Below are 19,582 nucleotides of genomic sequence, written 5' to 3'. Positions count from 1 at the left end.
AAGGACGCGCAGCGCCCCAGCCCGCGGTCGGCCGGCCCCGAGGAGGGGCACCCCCAGTTCTGGGCATCACACCCCGGCCCTGTTCCGAGGGCCCGGCCTCGGGCTCCGCTGGGCCGCGCTGGGAGCACCCAGCCCGCCCGAGACTCGGGGAAAACACCCATTTCCCTGACGGCGCCACCCCCCGAACCAGGATGAAGAAAACCTACCCTGCTAGGGAGACCTTGACCTCTAGACCCTGCCACCCTGCTGCTCACTCTGCACCCTCCTCCCCTCTCCCCCGCCACCCCCGCCACCACCTCCTCCTGCCACCCCCCCGCCCCCTGCTTCCCCGGGAGCCCCTCCCCTGGCCTGTCGCAGCGCCACGTCTCCCAGCGCCGAGCCACCAGCCACCCGCGAAGGCTTCCTCCAGTTAACCCCGCCTGGGCCCCCGTCCGTCACCGGTGCCCGCGCCCGACGCCTCCGCCGGGCCCGAAAGAGGCGCCGCCAACTGCCACAGTCGCGCCCTCGCCCAGCGGCTCACGCCCCGCCCCGCCCGCGCCGACGTCACACCGCCCCGCCCACCGCCTCCCACGTGACCCGCGCCCCTCGCCCGCCGCCCAGGCGCGCGCGGCTGGATCGCGGCCGAAGCCGCCATTGTTCCGCCGAGGGAGGTCAGCCCGGCCTGGCACTGGCGCCCGGACGCCGCTTAGCGGCCGCCACTGGAGACACTCCCTCCGCCGCCCCCTCCTCCCGGCGGTGGCGGAGCGAGGCTGACGAGGGGGGAGCTGGGAGCCCCCCCTCCCCTCCCGGCGGCGTCAACGGCCGATCCCCGGCTCCGGCGCGAGGGGCGGCTGCGATGCGCTCGGCCTGAGGCCGTCGGCCCGGCCCTTTCTCGCTTCCCTTGAGTCTCCCGCGGCGTCGTGCGCCCCAGCGTCATCCCTCGAGTCCCTCTGACGGGAGGGAAGATGGCTGCACGGAGCTGGCAGGACGAGCTGGCCCGACAGGCCGAGGAGGGCTCGGCGCGGCTGCGAGAAATGCTCTCGGTCGGCCTGGGCTTCCTGCGCACCGAGCTGGGCCTCGACCTGGGGCTGGAGCCGAAGCGGTACCCGGGCTGGGTGATCCTGGTGGGCACGGGCGCGCTCGGGCTGCTGCTGCTCTGCCTCCTGGGCTACGGCTGGGCCGCGGCGTGCGCCGGCGCCCGCAAGAAGCGGAGGAGCCCGCCCCGCCGGCGGGAGGAGGCGGCCGCGCCGGCCTCGGCCCCCGACGACCTGGCCCTGCTCAAGAGTCTCCGGGGCGACGAGCAGAAGAAGAAGAATCGCAAGAAATTGCCCGAGAAGCCCAAAGTAAGTCGGGAGGAGCGGCGGGCGAACGAGGCGAGGGGCCCCCGGCTCCAGCCGGGACTGGAAAGGGAAGAGGTGGGCCGGTCGCGAGCCGGGACGCGGGTCTGTCTCCCCGGGAGGGGAGGGGGGGCTCCCCGGTGGGCATGTTACTTGGGGGGGAGACATGGGGGAAACTCGGGAAGCGTCGGACGGGTGGGTCAGACAGCCTCGAGGAAGGGAGTTGGACGGTCCGGGGTACGTTTCCATGCAACAGCCCGGGGGTCGAGCCGTTTCGGGAACCCCGAGGCCTGCGGGTCGGCTGCGCGCGTCCTGGGACCCTCGGGCGGCGGTGGGACCTGGTGGGACGACTGCGCCCGGAAGACGACGTCTAGTTGGAGTCACGTTGAGACCGCAGCCACGGGAGGGAATAAATACGGTGACCCAGAAACGACGGGGCTGGCGGGGATGAGAGGTGCCCGGGTCTAGGCGCTTCCATTTTAGCAGGAACTGTTCAAAGGGAAATGGTTGCCCACGCTCACTCCTGTGCCTGCGGCCGGTGGGGGCCGGGGCAGGAGCCAGGCGAGAGAGGGAGCCGGTCGTCCGATGTACTTTGGGGGGGGGGGGGGGGGACGTGGCCCCGGGAGACAGCGGAGGCAAGTTGAGCAAAGTGGCGCGGGTGGGTTCGAGAGAGAGTAGCCGGGGATGACGGCGCAGAATGGTGCCGGCTGACAGGTTTCCGGGCTCCGATGGCCCGGACCACGTGCAGAAAGGCAGGGAGCATCATCCATCACCCCCCGTTTTATCGCGCCTCGGGTTTTGTTTCTGCGTCCGTTATTGCCATTTCCCCGTGGTTCTTCCACTAAATGTTGCATCGTTTTACTTTAAAAAAAAAAAAAATACAGTTGAGCAGTAGAGTAGGAAGGGTGTGCAGAACTAGAACCCGCTCCTTAGCCTATTTTTAGATCCACTGAATTAAGCTCTTCGCCTTTCCAGTGCAATAAAGTCAATGAAGCCAGGGGCCGCCTCTGTGAAATTCACTCTGGGGTTTGGTGGACAGTAGGAGGTATACATTGAGGTTTTAGAGCCAATCATGGAGACTCGTGTAGGAGACAGACTCGTAACTCCAGGATTGCATAAACGGATAGGTGCTGTGTAAGTGTGAGCAGTGTTAATGAGGCTTGGAGGGTGGGAGACTGAATTCCATGGGAAGAATTTAGGAAAGTTATTAGAGGAAGTGGGATTTGAATGCAAACGAAAGTAATGATAATAGTACAAAGAATACGGCTGCATTAGAGACTTGACAAGTCACAGGGCATTATTAGGCCTAGATAAATATTAACATTTTGCGTGCTGATTAAGAGAATGCCAGATACATTGTCTAGAAAGGGGTACAACTCAGTAGGGATACTAACTTTAAGTAATAGAAGAGAAAATAGTACTTATTTGGAGCATATGTAGCTATACTTAAATTTGTCGAGAATATCAAGGATTACCAGAAAGTAAGGTTATGGTGGAAATAGAGAACCTGGCCCCAAGATGAAGAAAGAGGATCTTGGGGGGAAAAAAACACCACATGCATTAATAAGCCTCATCCCTGTGTGGATGAAGCGGATTGTGAAAATTTCAAAGCCCTGTTTGGGGCGCCTAAAATTGCAGATAGACTAGACTTGAATTGAGAGACAGGTGCTCCAAGAGCCCATCTGAAGTGCATCATAACACTCAGATGACTCATCTGAAGAACAGACTCCTGTGAAAAATGCTCATCAGACCTAGGGCTTATCCCTTCTCCTTTTCATTTAAATTAAGGAAGGGGGAATGAGTAAACAAATCTATTAGCGTTGGGGAGTGGAGAATGGGAAGAAAAAAACAAATGGTTGAATGTTAATTGGATGAGAAAGTATCTTTGTCTATTTAATGGTAAAAATGTGTGTTGGAGTTTGTCAACATTTACAAACTTGTGGCTTTCAAACCTTTTTGACTGCAACCTACAATAAGAAATATCTTTATATTACAGTACCCTCCCATACACATATCTAACCTGTTTGTTTTTCTTTAATGATATTTGTGACCCACTAAATTGTCACATGTCACATGTATGAGACATGACCCACAGTTAGAAAACACTGCTTTGTAGGGCTAAGAAGTACAAATTGCCCCCCCCCCCCTTTTTTTTTTTTAGTACTCATACACTTTGGAGAAAAGCAGGATACTCTGCAAATTCCTGTAAAAAGGAATACAGTATTCATATTTCACCGGGAAGGGAATACAAAAGTAAAAGCTCAGTTTCTCCCTAGGGAACTTTTTACTCCAGTTGTGGAAAAAGATATACTCAGAAAAATTAACAATGCAACCCCATTGTGGGCCCAGGTGGAAATGAAAGACATAGTCACAGAGGAGCAGGATAGTGGGAGAGGCTGAAGAAACAGCAAAGGCCCAACTCTGTCAGCCTGGCAGAGATGGGGAATCTAAACTTGAGTAAGGCATTTAACCTTGCTCTGTTTAGCTTATCTTGTTTATAAATTCAAGGTCTTAGTTAAGTTAAAATACTGCAGGATTCCTCAAAGTGTTAACCCCTGACTACTTGTAGTAGGGTCGTTTTGAATGCTTGTTAACATTTGTAGACTCCTGAGCCTCTCTACAGATCTTGTAAATTCAAAATTTCTGAATGGGTCCAGGAAATCTGCATTTTTAACAAGCTCCCTTGGTAAATCCTTGCCTGTTAGTCTAAAAATCACTCACTGGAATAGGCTCATAAGAACTGTATAGCATTAAGAGGTTTCTAAATTCACTCAGATTTAATCTTATCCATTTCTTTATTACTGTGTCATTCTGATAGGCATTTTAGGATACACTTATTCAAGTGGATTCGGTTATGTAAACCATAGTTTTATTTTCTTCCTTTTCCCCCCATTATTTTTAGTTTTCTCTTAAATCCCTCCAAATTTTGCAACACAAATTTTCAAAATTTATTTCTAGTAGGTTGTTTTTATTTTTAGAGTCATAAGTGGTGTTGTTGTTTTTTAATTCTTATATTAGGTTGGTTTTTATCTTCTAATATCTTACCATAGGTCTTTTATGGCATGAATTGCAGTTTATTTAAAAGTGACGGGGGTGGCACTTTTCACTAGGCTTAGTTCTTGGTATTTTTGGAAATCATTGTTATCTTACATGCATTTTCCATGACACCTAGCTCAATGTATTAAACAGGCACTCAGTAAGAATTTGACTTAATCTGAGCAATTACTTAGATGGATGTAAGATCTCAGATAACTGGTCTTTAACAATTATTCCTATTCCTCATGCCTGGTAAACAGTCATATGAACTGTCTTTTTGCCTTATTGGGCTAAAATTTTGTAAGGTCCATCTATCTACAGCCAATAGATCATTCTAATAGTGTGCAATATCTTTTATAGTTATTATTTCTTTTCCATTGTCACTGCTACTACCCTATAGTTGGGCTTTGTTACTTTTTGCTTGGATTGTCCTAACAGATCCTAACTAGTTTTCCTGCTTTCGGTTTCTGTTGCCAATCCATTGTACCCACTCGTGTCAGTTAAATTTTTTAAAGCCCAACTGTAATCATGTGACTTTCCTGTTCACATCTTTTCAGTAGTTTCCCCATCACCTTTTGAATAAAATCCAGCCTATGTCATGGCACTCAAGCCTCTTCATGATCTGCCTCATCTCTTACCATTACCCCACAGGAATGACCATTAGCTAGACTTCTGCATCTCTTTATTTATATTATTTTCGTCTATTAAAAGGTCCTTCTTCTTGTGTCTCTACCAATTTCTACCTATCCTTCAAAAAGGCCCAACTACAGTGCTACTTCTACTATAAAGCCTTTCCTAGCTCCCCAGTTAGAGTTAGTCTTTTTCATGTGTTTATCTTTTGTATTTCATGAAAGCTAAAACAAAAAGGCAGAGTGTTGCCTGTGGGGCGACTCAGATTTTTTTATGCTCTCTGTGTGTCCACAAAATGATCAGGAAAGCACCTCAAGTATTGGGGTTAGGAATAAATTTTAGTGAGTAGGCAAATTTGCCTGTATGGAATCCACGGATTATGGGGATCAACTGTATATTAGTCATTATTTTTAACTGGACCATTCCTGTCATCTTCGAAACTAATGTCTAGATATATACTTGGTATCTCCAATTGGAAATCTGACATTTGTCTCAAATTTTAACATCTCCAAAACATAATTTCCTGCCAAAACTCAAAATCATTCTTGATTCTTCCCATTTCCCCACATCCTTGTGTCTTCTTCTCATAATTTAATCCATCAGCAAGTACCATCAATTTTACCTCCAAAATATATATTCAGTCTACTTATTTTACTGCCACCTTAGCTTACAAGTAGCTTCTGTTGACTGCCTCCAGTCCTTTCTCAACAGCCTAGTAAGGAGTCTTTTTAAAAACAAATCACCTGATCTTGTCTAAAACCAACATTTCAGTAGCTTTTGCATTTTAAATCTAAACTTCTTTTGTTTATGGCCTAGTATCTCCTTTTCTTCGTAAGCTGATTTTGCGTTAGTTTCCTCTCATTTGCTACCTCCAACTATAGTGATCTTTTTTCAGTTCTTCAAACATTTTCACAACCCAGTGCTTTTACTTGAGTTATGATTAACACTTGTAGAACAATCTTGTCCCACTCTTTTTATCAACCCTTCGAGCTCACCTCCCCAGAAAATCCTTTTCTGATCACCATGTTTGAAATAGGCATCCCCTTCTATTTTCTGTCTAAACCCCTTGTATGTTACCTTTATTATAGTTATTCACAGTTTGTAAATTATTTATCCATTTACTTTTTTGGGATCTTTTCCCTCCACTAGATTAATATGCCTGGCATATAATGAATGGCCTTTGATAATTATTTGTTGAACTAAATGTTGAACCAGAGTAGTTAAAATAACATCTCATTTGGCCGGTGTGGGTCAATGGTTGAGCATCGACCTATGATTCATCATTGATGATTCTCTCACTTCCTCTCTCTGAAATCAATAAAAATAAGTTAAGTAAGCAGACTATATAGTTGTAGATATGTGATATTTATTTATGTCAGTGAAATTACTACAGTGTTCCTTTCCACATGTGGCCTATTTGCTAAAATTTGTTTAAAATAAGTGAATTAATAACAGAAAATAACCCATTAGTTTACTTATAAGCAAAGTCTTGGATAAAAGCATTTTAAAATTAACAGGGTGTTAATTTTCACATATGACATGCAGATCTGAAATTTTGTCAGTTAAATTGAGGTCCAGGGTTTACTGTACTCTATCGTGTTCACTTACTAGGTAGTAAGTGAATGGACACAAGTGAAATTTATGTAATTTTCTTAGTAAATGATGAAACTACAAGCTGTTTTTTAAAAAAAGAACGATAACATTTTATTACTGTCTTTAGAGCAGCGGTTCTCAACCTGTGGGTCGCGACCCCTTTGGGGGGTCGAATGACCCTTTAACAGGGGTCGCCTCAGACCATTGGAAAACACATATATAATTACATATTGCTTTTGTGATTAATCACTATGCTTTAATTATGTTCAATTTGTAACAATGAAATTGGGGATCACCACAACATGAGGAACTGTATTAAAGGGTCGCGGCATGAGGAAGGTTGAGAACCACTGCTCTAGAGCAAGCCTGAACTATTTCTAGCCTCTGAAAAGCTATATTTACTTATCATTTGTATTCTGTTAACTTCCCAAAAGAATTTGTCCAGAGCATTGGGCCTGAAGGATACATGTACCGTTTTCGGCCCTCTTGACCATCAGGACTTAACATTTGTTGAGAGCTTGTTAGTATGAAAAATGAGCTGAATGCTGGAACATGAGGATAAGGATATGGGCCATCAGAACTTTGGAGAGGAAAGGATATTGAAGGGAAGAAACTGTTTCTTAAACAAATTATACTTTCATATGTTCTCCTATTTACTATCATTTTCACAAGAAACCTATATAAGACAAGTACATATTTTCTTCATATTTACAAATGATGAAATTGAGGGTTAAGTCAAAGAAAATGCTTACAATCACAGTGATTAAATGTAGAAGCTGGGCCTTAATCCCAGGTTTGTGCAATGCTAAAACCCATAGTTTTATCATGTGCCTTTTTTTTTTTTTTTTTTTTTTTGGTAGTTGGTAGACTGCCCTTCTAATTTCTAAACTTAAGAAGTTTCCAAGTAATTTGAAGTCAATGGATTTTATGTTTTGTGGCTAGAAATAAAATTTACATGACTAAGTGAAAGTAGAATTTTTAAAAATTAAAGTAATTGGGGTGGCATTGTTTAATAGGATCATATAGGCTTCAAGTGTACATTTCTATGATGCAAGATCAGTATATTGCACTTGTGTGCCCAACCACCCAAAGTCAAATCATCTTCTATCACCATATACTAGTAGTAGGCCTCCTTTGAAAGAGGATTTGAATGGTTTCATTTTAGACATCAAATGTTAAAACTTATGTATGCTTACCGTAGATATAGATTCTTTTGCAATATAGAACCAGTTTAACAAATATTGTAAAGGCTGCTCAAATGGAGTATAAGTCTATTAAGAATCTCTTTTTAGTCTGAACTGTCAAACTCCTGGAAGGCAAATTTCTGTCATATGTCTTTGTTCCCTGAGGGTCCCTAGCCCAGTGCCTGGTATTTATGTACTTAAAACTGGAGTTTATCCATATAAGAAATGGTATTTTTTTGTTACTGGTTGATTTTACCATATTTGAAAGACATTCTTAGGTGGTCTCATTTAAAATATAGATTGTGGCCTTCACCGGTTTGGCTCAGTGGATAGAGCATCAGCCTGCTGACCAAAGGGTCCTGGTTTCCATTCCAGTCAAGGGCACATGCCCAAGTTGTGGGCTCAGTCCTCAGTAGGGGGTGTGCAGGAGGCAGCTGATCAATGATTCTCATCGTTAATGTTTCTCATCATTATTGTTTCTGTCCCTCTCCCTTCCTCTCTGAAATCAACTAAAACACATATATAAAATAAAATGTAGATTGTGTGCTATGAAATTAACTTTGGTTGGCCCTAGAGGGGAGCACCTCAGTTTTCAAAAAATTTTAAAACTAGGTACAATGAGAGGCATGTGTAATGGTTAATCTGTACAAACACCATATATTTTAAGGCTCCATGATCAGAGAAAATAAAACCTCAATTGGCAGTCACATTGTATTTGAAGTGTTGTTTTGCAATTAGTTGCTTTTCATGTGAGCAGATTCACATAATATGCTTTCATTTGGGGATATGCTAATTTAAATATGGTTAATAATTTTCCAGGACAAGGCCTTCTTAACCAGTTAGTGGCAGAATAAAAGGACAGGTTAATGTTGCCAATGAATAGGAGAGGCTCCACCACTATGGTGTGTCCTTTTTCCTGCTACCGGAGAATTCTGTTGAATTTACTCTTGGGATAGGAGGCTTATTATGGTGTCAACCATTGTGGGGAGTTGCTGATGACTTATGAAATCCCAGTAATTATGAGAGCTATATAAAGCCCAAGGGCTATTGAAAAATTGGGATATCTGCATAAACCAGAGAGAACCGCTACAGTTATAGCCTTTACATAAGTTGATGTTGCAAAGAAGGAAGTAAAATTGGCACAGGGTTTGGCTTGCCTATCATTCCAGAGCCTATGAAATGGAAACTGTTCCCACTGCTTTTCACTGATTGAGGACCTCAGACTTTGTATATTTGTTTAAAAGGAAAGATTGTTTCATCTTTTACCTGGGAGGCTGAAAGAACAGTGTTCACAGTTTTTCTCAAAGGAATTGCATTGAATATTGTAATAGGTTAAGATAGTTTTTAACCACCTAATTTCTCACCTTTTAGCAGTTAGTAAGTAAATTTAAATGACTCAGTGCAGTCACTGTCATGAGTAAAATGGAGGTGCTATATAAGTGACTACGATGAAGAGTTTCCTGAAGGGATTAGTTAAATGAAGTGTTTGCAGATGTAAGCTTTGTGAGCTGCCAGTAAAAGAGATGGGAAACTTCAATTGGAGCTGCAAGACAGTTCAGTTGGCAAGGCTTGCATAGAACAAGAAATCAGAAAAAGTAGGCTTGGCTAGAGAGGATAGTATGAACTAAGAAATAGCATGAAAATTGACAAGTAAGATGGTAATATTGGGGAGCAGAATTATAGTTTTATATTCCTGATGTGGATATGGCTCTAAGTCCAAACTCCTTTTTGGAGCTTCTTACCTTTCTTTGTGCACTGCCTCTCCTCCCAATTCCCACACCTTCCCACATACATATACTCAGAGATTAGAAGAGGCAGCATTAAAATGGCAAAAGAGCACAGAAGAAAATTAGAAGGAAGAGTGAGGAGACCTGGTTGTGGCATTAGCTGTCTGACTTTAACAAGTTGTTTAAAATGCATCTATTTGACAGACCTGAAGCAGTTACTGTCTGGTGCTTAGATTCCAGTGCAGATGCAAAAAAAGGGTCCTCACTCATGCTTTCTGTCTGTCTGATTGTGGTAGCCAAGATTTAAATGGGTAACACACACACAAAGAGTTTTTACCACTCAGAGTACCTTGTAAACAATTGAAGAATTGGCTTTCCTTCAAAAGAAGACTCTAAAATCCAAGGGCTTTTATTAATGTTGCTTAAGACCCAGCAGATTAAATTTGGATTAATTAGGAATTTAATCAGCTAAAAGACAGCTTTTGTTTTGATTTTTCTGCTATAAGTCTTTGGGGATCTTATAAATTAGGCTTTAGAATATTAATGGTCTCTCTTTTTCCAACTGCATAGCCTATGTAATAAAAGCCTAATATGCTAAGTGTCCAGTTGGCTGGTCATCTGTTCAACCAATCAAAGCGTAATATGCTAAGATTGCTCAACCAGTCACTATGACATGCACTGACCACCAGGGGGCAGACGCTCAGACTGGTAGGTTAGCTTGCTGCTGGGGTCCAGCCAATTGGGACTGAATGAGATGGGCCGGACACGCCCTGGAGCCCTCCCACAGTTCCTCCCCGGCTGGCCAACCTCCCACGTCCCTCCCCAGCCCTGATCGTGCACCAGTGGGGTCCCTCGGCCTGGCCTGCGCCTTCTCACAATTCAGGACCGCTCAGGGGATGTTGGAGAGCCGGTTTCAGCCCGATCCCGCAGGCCACGCTGAGGGACCCCACTGGTGCACGAATTCATGCACCGGGCCTCTAGTTCCTGATAATTTCCTACAAATGCAGATAATGTCACATTATAGAAACTGAACATTCATGTTGTGTTTTTTGAGTATAGCTCTGCTGTAATTAGTAATCTGATAGAATTCTATTCTGAAGAACTGGAAATAAAGCAATTAAAACTAATATATTGATTTACTAACTTACTGTTTTGAATATGAGGAGAATGGGCAAGTGAAAAAGTAGTAGTACCCAGAAAGAAGAGTTAGATACCTGGGTCCCATTCTTCAAATTCCTGAATTTAAATAGGGGAGAGTGGGCTCAGAAATGCTATTTAAAAAACAAAACAAAACAAAACAAAACAAAAACCTAGTGATTATGATTAGAAGCCAAAATTGGTATTTACATACTTAATTCTATTCATGAACACCTCTTAAGTGCTATCATTTTATTTTAGGGGTGTCAGGAAAGCTGAAGTAGCCTTTTTAAGCTATGGCAGTGGGTTTGTAAAAGCTGCTTTTTTAAAAAATATATGTATTTTTCTTGATTTCAGAGAGGAAGGGAGAGGGAGAGAGAGAGAGAAACATCAATGATGAGAGAGAATCATTGGTTGGAGCCTCCTGCACGTCCCCTACTGAGGATCAAGCCCGCAACCAAGGCATGTGCCCTTGACCGGGATCAAACCCAGGACCCTTCAGTCCACAGGTTGACGCTCTATCCACTGAGCCAAACCAGCTAGGGCTGTAAAAGCTTCTAATCCCAGAACAGTAGCACCATTAGATTATAGAATTACAGGGGACATTAGAGATTACCTAATATAGAGGCCAACAAAGTATAGTCCATGGACCAGTTCTGGCCCTCCGCCTGTGTTTTTTGGGGACATAGTCATACTCATTCATTTATGTGTCATCTATGGCTCTGTCTGACCTCTTACTGAAAAAGTTGGGTGACTTTAGAATGGATCAGACCTATCATTTTATAGATGTAGAAATAAGATGTAAAAAAAGGATAATGCGTGAAATATTCTGAGACTACACAGATGCATAGCGGTCAGAGTGCAAATACAGTTGAGTTCTTTTTCCTGCTTTCATGCCATTATTTTTTGTTCAAGGGACTGATACATGGGTGAGGTCAGAAAATAGATTTGTGGTACAGAATTTTGTGTATAAGTTTATTGTTATAGTATAAAACACAGTTATTGGGTTAGTAAATGGTCCATCAAGTATTAGATAACATGGCTATACAAAAACGTTTTGTTTTTTTTAATCCTGACCCAAGGCCATGCTTAGAGAGAGAAAGAAACATCCATGTGAGTGAGAAACATCAATCAGTTGCCTTCCATACATGCCCCAAAGGGGGAATCAAACCCGAGACCCAGGATGTGCCCTGACTGGAAATCGAACCAGCAACCTTTCCGTGCACACTCAACCAACACTCAGCCAACTGAATCCCTACGGCCAGGCAGAAATCTTTTTAATTTGGGTTGGGGGAAGAATTTGATTGTAGTATATTCTTTTTTCTGAGTATAAATCTTTGGTTTGATCTACCAAGCAATTTGATAACAAGCATCTTTTTCTGTTCCTTATGCAGCCAAATGGGCGGACTGTTGAAGTGGCTGAGGAGGAAGTTGTCCGAACTCCTCGAAGTGTAACAGCAAAGCAGCCATTAGAGACAGATAAGAAAAATGAAAAGGTGAGTTTGGGAGCATATAAAATTAGATGCAAGGCTCTAAATAGAGTGACATGTAAAAAAAATTATGCTTTTCTTTTTCACAAAATTATATATATTACCCACTCCCCCTTCAAGGAAAACCAAAGATCTAAATTTATCAAAGCGGATGGATAGGTGGTGAAGGTTCCAGATATGTAATATACCTCTTATTTGAAAACAAAATTGTATTACCTTTGTTAATAGTGCATTTATTTTACAGTTGCCAGTGTTAGAACTGACCATTTTATTTACTTAATTTAGTTTGTGAATAGGCAAAATATACAAGAAACTGTTAACAGTGTTTCCTTCTATTGTGGAAGAAAGATGTTCCATTTAATTCCTTTTGGTACTCCCCCTCTCCATTTTTTATTAACCCTGTACATGCATAACTCCTTCTCAGAAAAAACAATTACAGATAGGTAACTGATTTCTAAGAACCAGGGTGCAGCTCCAGCTCTGTAGCATAGTGAAATGAAATAGTTGCTACAGTTTCTTAATGCTTGCATTTTCAAAATAACTGAAGAACTGATGAAATCAATTCTCCCCCTGTAACCTAGTGAAATTGGCCCAGGGCTAAGATAGCTGCAGGTAGGATGGCTTAATATGAAGGGTAGTTGTGGGAAAGAATTACATTTATGTCTAACTTTGTCTTTGGGAGAAAATAAATAGTAAATGACTGTATTAACAAATAAGCATACAATTTAGGGATTGTGATTTTATACCATGAATAGTTTCTATGCTTAATATGGAATTATCCTTCTCCCATTTAGTGTTTCCTTGTTTCTGGGCTTTCTCTCTTCTAATAAGCATTTTATCTTTACCCCTGCTTCCACTCTGAATTATTTTGGAAAATTTGTAATTGGACTAATTAATGAACTACCATTTAACTCTGATTGATTAATCATATATAGATTGGATGTATCAGATGTAAAACCAGTTTGAAGTTTATATTCTGAAATTTGTGATAGGAAATAATTATAACAGTTGACATTTGTTAAGTATCTATAATATGGCAGGCATTGTATAAGGTGAGGTATATGTATATGTGTGAATATATTTACGTATATCTGGTAGGGACGAGTTATTGAGCATTTATTGGGTGTACTTTTAAGACTTTATAGAATAGTTATACACATTGCTTTATGTATCCTCACAAGAGCACTGAGGCGGCAGTATTACACCTATCTTACAAATAAGAAACCTGAGGCTTAAATTACCCTAAGCTAATAAAAGTATAGTTCGTTCTAACCCAGACCCATCTGACTACAAAGTCTGTGCTTTTTACTGCTCTGTATTATTTCTGATCCACAGCCTGTTAGGTAGATAATAATTGCCCAGTTTGTAAGATAAGGGCTCTGAGGCATAGAAGGATTTTGTGGTTTCACTAATTTCATAGTTTCTGAACTAGGATTTGAATCCCACTCATTCTGATATGAGAGCCCATGCACTTTTTAATCATTTGACAATACCTCCTCTCAGTTGCTGTTGCTCTTTCAGTACAAAGCTTCTACTTTGGGTTTGTTGCCTATTTTTTTCACTTTTTGCATAATAAATGCTACAACTCATGGCTAGTGTTTCTGTTGATCATCTTGAATCTTGAATTTATGCTTTTTAACTTGGTTCAGTCCAAGTGAGACTCGTTTCAGGTAGTTTTTAATGCTATTGCACTATATTTTTGTGTGTTTAAAATAAGTGATATTTCTAGACTTCATATTTTTCTTTGTAAACAAACATTATCTTAGATCTACTTATTTATCATAATATACATTATTGTATATTTGTTTTTCTCTCAGAGCCACATCTTGGGCACTTTGAGGAGTACAATTTGCCCAGACAGTAAATAATTGCACTCTAAGCTGTGATAGTGAACACTTTGTCCTATCAGTTGAGTAAGGTTCATAGGTAAAACGTTGACTGAAAGTTACATATGACAAGAGTTATAGATCTTGGCTCTGTAAAGGTCTTTATTTGGATATGAAGGTCGATGCTTCATTGATATAGCAGAGTACACATAGGGCCATGATCCAGGCTGAATGCGTTGTGCTATTAGATGCTGAAGGGGAATAAAGAGAAATGTAAGATGTACTTACCCTCAGAGAGATTGCTGTCTAATTAAGGGAAAACAAGCACAAGAGAGAGATCAGGTAACAAGGCACTGAGTGTCAGGTATTCAGAGGAGTTAGATTATCCTATCTGACTATCCAAAAGATTGACTAATTGGACTTTTAAGGATGGGGATGGTATTTCAGTAAGTATAAGGGTAAGACCAATTTTGGCAGGAGAGAGAAACAAATGAACACAATCAGACATTATTCAGCTGAGTCAAAAGAACATATTCAGACATACTCCAGGGAAAGCCCTAGACAAGTTTGACTACTCAGGGTGGAGTGGGGATAGAAAAATCTTACAAACAGATTTTGGGTGTATCAGGATGTAAAGCCTGGCACAACATGTATGATTAACAAATAATTCTTACATCTGTGTTTGTAAGGGTCTGAATTAAGATAAAAGTGTAAAGATTGCTAAAAGCAGAAACAGCAGAAGCAAAAATATATAAAATGTGGTCTCCATAAGGTTGTTCAGGATAATGTCGGTGGTTTCCACTAAAATACTGATATCATTCATTATATGTATTAATGAGCTCTTACGTTTTTATGATGCTGTATGTTGTATAAAATGCTTTCATCTGTCTTAACCCTGATTAACAACTTGATGAGGGGGGTAATTTTTTTTTTTTTTTCAGCTCATTAAAAAGTTTAGTGAATTGCCCGAGATCACAAAGCTAATAAGTAATACTCCTCAATCTTCCTGAGGCAGCAGTTCTAAGTGTGGTCTATGGACTCCTGAGAAGGGGGTCACAGAAAACAAAACTATCCTATATAATAAAAGCGTAATATGCAAATCAGCCAAACAGCTGAACAGCAGAACAACCATCCGGATGACCATCGGGACCTCGCTATGACACCCACTGGTGCCAGGCCAGCCAACGCAGGTGCAATGCAATTGTTCAGGGGCCTGGCCATCGCCCCATGATCGCCCTTCAGAGGGAGGCCCAGGCCACCGGTGGACTGCAGTGGGTGGGTGCCGGCAACTGGAGGGAAGCTGGGGTCCCAGGTGCCAGCAGGAAGCCGGTGTTGGCAGCCGGGGGAAAGAAGGCCTACTCTTGCACGAATTTCGTGCATTGGGCCTCTAGTTTTTATAATAATTTAGACATTATTTGCCTTTTTTATTTTGATATTTGCACTAATGGTGCAAAAGCAATAGTGGATGAAACTGCTGACTCCTTAGCACAAATCAAGGCAGTGACATCAAACTACTAATAGTGGTTTGCTTTACTGCAATCCACTTATAGTAAAAAGAAATAAATGCCAGTTTCACTTAAGAGTGTCCTTGATGATGCATTGAAAATAATTATTAGCCGAAACCGGTTTGGCTCAGTGGATAGAGCGTCGGCCTGCGGACTGAAGGGTCCCGGGTTCGATTCCGGTCAAGGGCATGTACCTGGGTTGCGGGCACATCCCCAGTGGGGGGTGTGCAGGAGGCAGCTGATCGATGTTCCTCTCTCATCGATGTTTCTAACTCTCTATCCCTCTCCCTTCCTCTCTGTAAAAAATCAATAAAATATATTTAAAAAAAAAAAAAAAAAAAAAGAAAATAATTATTAGTTTTATAAATCTTGACCTTTGAATACTTGCTTTTAATTATTCTATATGATGAAATGGGAAGTATGTACAAAGTATGCTGGGTACTGAAAAAAACATTTGTACAATTAAGTTGCAAGCAGGATTAGCAGCTTCATTATGTTACTTCACTTTTACTTGAAAGGACAACTGATAAGCCATGGCTATTTAGACTTGGATATTTGCAGACATTTTCTCAAAAATAATCAAGACAATCCTGTCACTTCAAACAACTGATAGTATTTGTTACAAATGATAAAATGATTTGTTGCCAAGTGAAAATTAGAAATTTGGAAAATTTATATCCACCACCATGAACTTGACAACATACCAGTACTTAAAGAATTTCTGATGAGATCAGTTATGATATTAACAAATGTGATTTTTCAAAAAATATTGTGCCCTAACCGGTTTGGCTCAGTGTGGATAGAGCATCGGCCTGTGAACTGAAGGGTCCCAGGTTCGACTCCGGTTAAGGGCATGTACCTTGGTTGCGGGCACATCCCCAGTAGGGGATGTGGAGGAGGCAGCTGATCGATGTTTCTAACTCTCTATCCCTCTCCCTTCCTCTCTGTAAAAAAAAATCAATAAAATACTAAAAAGAAAAAAGAAAAAAAATATTGTGCGTAATGGAATGTTTTAACATTTTGGGAGATGTATATATACTCAATGAACCAATATTTTCCAAATGACCAATGCTTGCATATTACAAACTCAGGCAAGTTGAAAAGATTCATTCAAAGTGCAAGATAGACCAATGGATATTAATGTAATAGAGTATGGAAAGTTTGTTGATGCAGTCTCAGATTCCACATTGCAACAATTTTTAAGAAACTACCAAGTGACAGGTTTTGGTGTAATACTTCGTTCTTTTTCAACCTAAAATCCTTCATGACTTCCTATTGCTTTTACTCCACAATCTGACCATAACCTAAAGGCCCTGCCTGTGGTTCAGATTTCTTTGTTTATTTCTTGCCCTCTCTAAACTCTAGACACATTGGTTATTTTTCTTTTTTGTTAAACACCTTTATTTTTAGATGTTTTATGGTAATAAAATTTACTTTTTAAGTGCACAATTTTAGTATATTTGCAGTTGTGCAGCTATCACCACAATCTCTAATTTTTGAACATTTTCCTCTTCCCAGAAAGAAATCTTGTCTCCATTTGCTGTTGCTCCCCATTTTCCCTTTTCTCCTTAGCCCCAGCTCTTGGCAACCACTAATCTTTGTAATGTCAAATAATATCACAATTATTTGAAAAAACTATCCAAATACTCCTCCCTTTTCCAATTACATATTTATGTGTATGTAGCCAGTTTTTGTGTTTGTTTGTTTTTAATTTTTCAGGTACAGTACATTCAATAATATTTTGTACTAGAGGCCCAGTGCATGAAATTTGTGCACCAGTAGGGTCCCTAGGCCTGGCCAGTGATCAGGGCCAATCGGGGCCTTCCTTCCCCACCTGCTCACCAGGGCCTTCCTTTGTTCTGCGCCACCCCCTGGTGGTCAGTGCACATCATAGTGAGCAATCGAACTCCTAATCTCCCAGTCAAACTCCTGAGGGGACACTTTGCATATTAGCCTTTTATATATACAGATTAGTTTCAGGTAGACAAACATATACTTAACAACAAAGTGTTCCCTCAATATTTCCAATACCACCTGGCATCATACATCGTTATTACATTGTTATAGACTACATTTCCTATGTTGTACTTTACATCCCCATGACTATTTTGTAACTACCAATTTGTACTTCTTATTCCCTTCACTTTTTTCACCCAGTCCCTCAACTCCTTCCTTCTGGAAACGATCGGTCTGTTCTCTATATCTATGAGTTTGTTTGAATTTTGTATATTAATTTTGTTCTTTAGATTCCACATATAAGTGAAATCATATGGTATTTGTCTTTCTCTAACTGACTTATTTCACTTAACATAATACCCTCTACATCAGTGATGGCGAACCTTTTGAGCTTGGCATGTCAGCATTTTGAAAAACCCTAACTTAACTCTGGTGCCGTGTCACATATAGAAATTTTTTGATATTTGCAGCCATAGTCAAACAAAGATTTATATTTTTGATATTTATTTTATATATTTAAATGCCATTTAACAAAGAAAAATCAACCAAAAAAATGAGTTCGCATGTCACCTCTGACACGCGTGTCATAGGTTCGCCATCACTGGTCTGGTCTTAGGAATATTCATTCATGTTAAGAAGCTAAAGGTAAAGGATGAGCTTAATTATGGAAGTCATTTTTGTGTGTTTTCTTTGATGACCAGCTTTAAATTTTGTGATATTTTAAGTTCTATGAATTTGAGAACAAATTACTCTTGGTCTTAGAACTACTTTAGCATGTGCTTTTAGGACCCTGGTCTCCAAAGTGGAGTATACAGGAAGATCCATTGGGATGAAGGAAAAAATATATATAAGACTTTCTAGGTGTACTTAGTTTTATATTGAAAAAGCAAAGTAAGCTTTACTCATCTTATATGTGACTAGTCATCAAAACCCTCATTTCAGATGTTAGATGGGGCAGTAAGACACTATATGGGAGGGATTCCGAGAAGAATGGGGAGTTACAGTTGAAAAAGTACTCATTGGTTCTTTGCTTATAGCATATCCTGACAGATTGCAACATATGTGTGCTCAATTCCATGGGTTAATTGATTATATTACCCAGTTTAAACTAAACTTTTAGTAAACAGTCTACCCAGAAGCTACAGATTGCAGATGATAATAATGAAAGTAAACAACTAGAAAAAGAGTAGGCATTAGTATTTCTACAAGAACCCTGTCAGCCTCATCATCATGAGGTTAAGGTGATTTAAACAGGGGGTGGGGAACCTTTTTTCTTCCAGGGCCATTTGGATATAACAACATTCGAGGGCCATACAAAATTATCAACTTAAAAATTAGCCTGCTATATTTGATCAAACACTTAATTAATTCACCCCTAATGCTTTGACAGGACCAGACCAAATGATTTCAAGGGTCTTATACGGCCTACGGGCTGGATGTTGCCCAACCCTGATTTAAACAGATCTAATTAGACATTGGTTACCCAAAATTGAAATCATCAAGGAAGATTTTTGAAATAGGAATATAATTCTACTTTGCTTAAGATGAAGGCAACAACTTCATAGAATATACCAGAATTTATGTTAGGGTAATTTACTAGGGGAAGATTGGGCCAAAGTGAAGCAGTTTTGCACAAATTATTCTTCACTACCAAACCCTGTACAGTACTTTTTTTATAGTATAATTTGTGTTCTCATGATTGAAAAGACAAAGGGACCATGCCTCCTGGTAGCCTTGTGATAGATGGTTGCTTAAACTCGATACTATTACCAGTTTGATATTTATCTCAGTTGTCATGCGATTCTGGCTGTTGCTCACAAAAATATTATGGCTACATTTTAAGGAACACAGATAATCATCAACTAGAAGGCTTTGATATGCTGCTTGTTAAGAACAATGACGTTAGTCAGAGGTCACAGCATGAAACTTAAAAAGGAAATGAAATCCAGGACACAGATATGGAGTTGGTTTTGTTCACATCTACATCTATACACTCATTCTCTCTCAGAAGTTCGTTCTTTCTTTCTTTCTTTCTTTCTTTCTTTCTTTCTTTCTTTATTTTATGCATACATACACATATATATTTAGCATGAAACACTGACAGATTATAGTGTAAATTTTTTGTAATACCTATATTGTGTGTATGAGATGGAGAAAAGACAAAATGTGAGATTATGAAAGA

At 41.0% G+C, this 19,582-nt stretch overlaps 1 protein-coding gene across 6 annotated transcripts in view; it reads left to right on the top strand.

Moving 5' to 3' along the window:
* The first annotated feature begins 637 nt into the window (after positions 1-637).
* MTDH (metadherin) overlaps positions 638-19,582 on the top strand; it is a 59,070-nt gene continuing 40,125 nt past the window's right edge. For 4 of the 6 annotated variants that reach the window (XM_070392090.1, XM_070392088.1, XM_070392089.1 and 1 more), the window contains exons 1-2: positions 639-1,322; positions 12,018-12,119. In XM_070392090.1, the coding sequence (XP_070248191.1) occupies positions 945-1,322; positions 12,018-12,119 (480 nt within the window). In that variant the 5' untranslated portion in view covers positions 639-944. Of the gene's footprint in view, positions 1,323-12,017; positions 12,120-19,582 lie in introns of all 6 variants that reach the window. The other 2 variants (XM_070392086.1, XM_070392085.1) reach the window with 1 other exon arrangement.

Source organism: Myotis yumanensis, unplaced genomic scaffold, assembly GCF_028538775.1.
Source record: "Myotis yumanensis isolate MYYU_CA2020_CCGP unplaced genomic scaffold, mMyoYum1.0.hap1 SCAF_15, whole genome shotgun sequence".
NCBI lineage: Eukaryota > Metazoa > Chordata > Mammalia > Chiroptera > Vespertilionidae > Myotis > Myotis yumanensis.
This window is presented reverse-complemented; position numbering and strand designations above follow the sequence as displayed.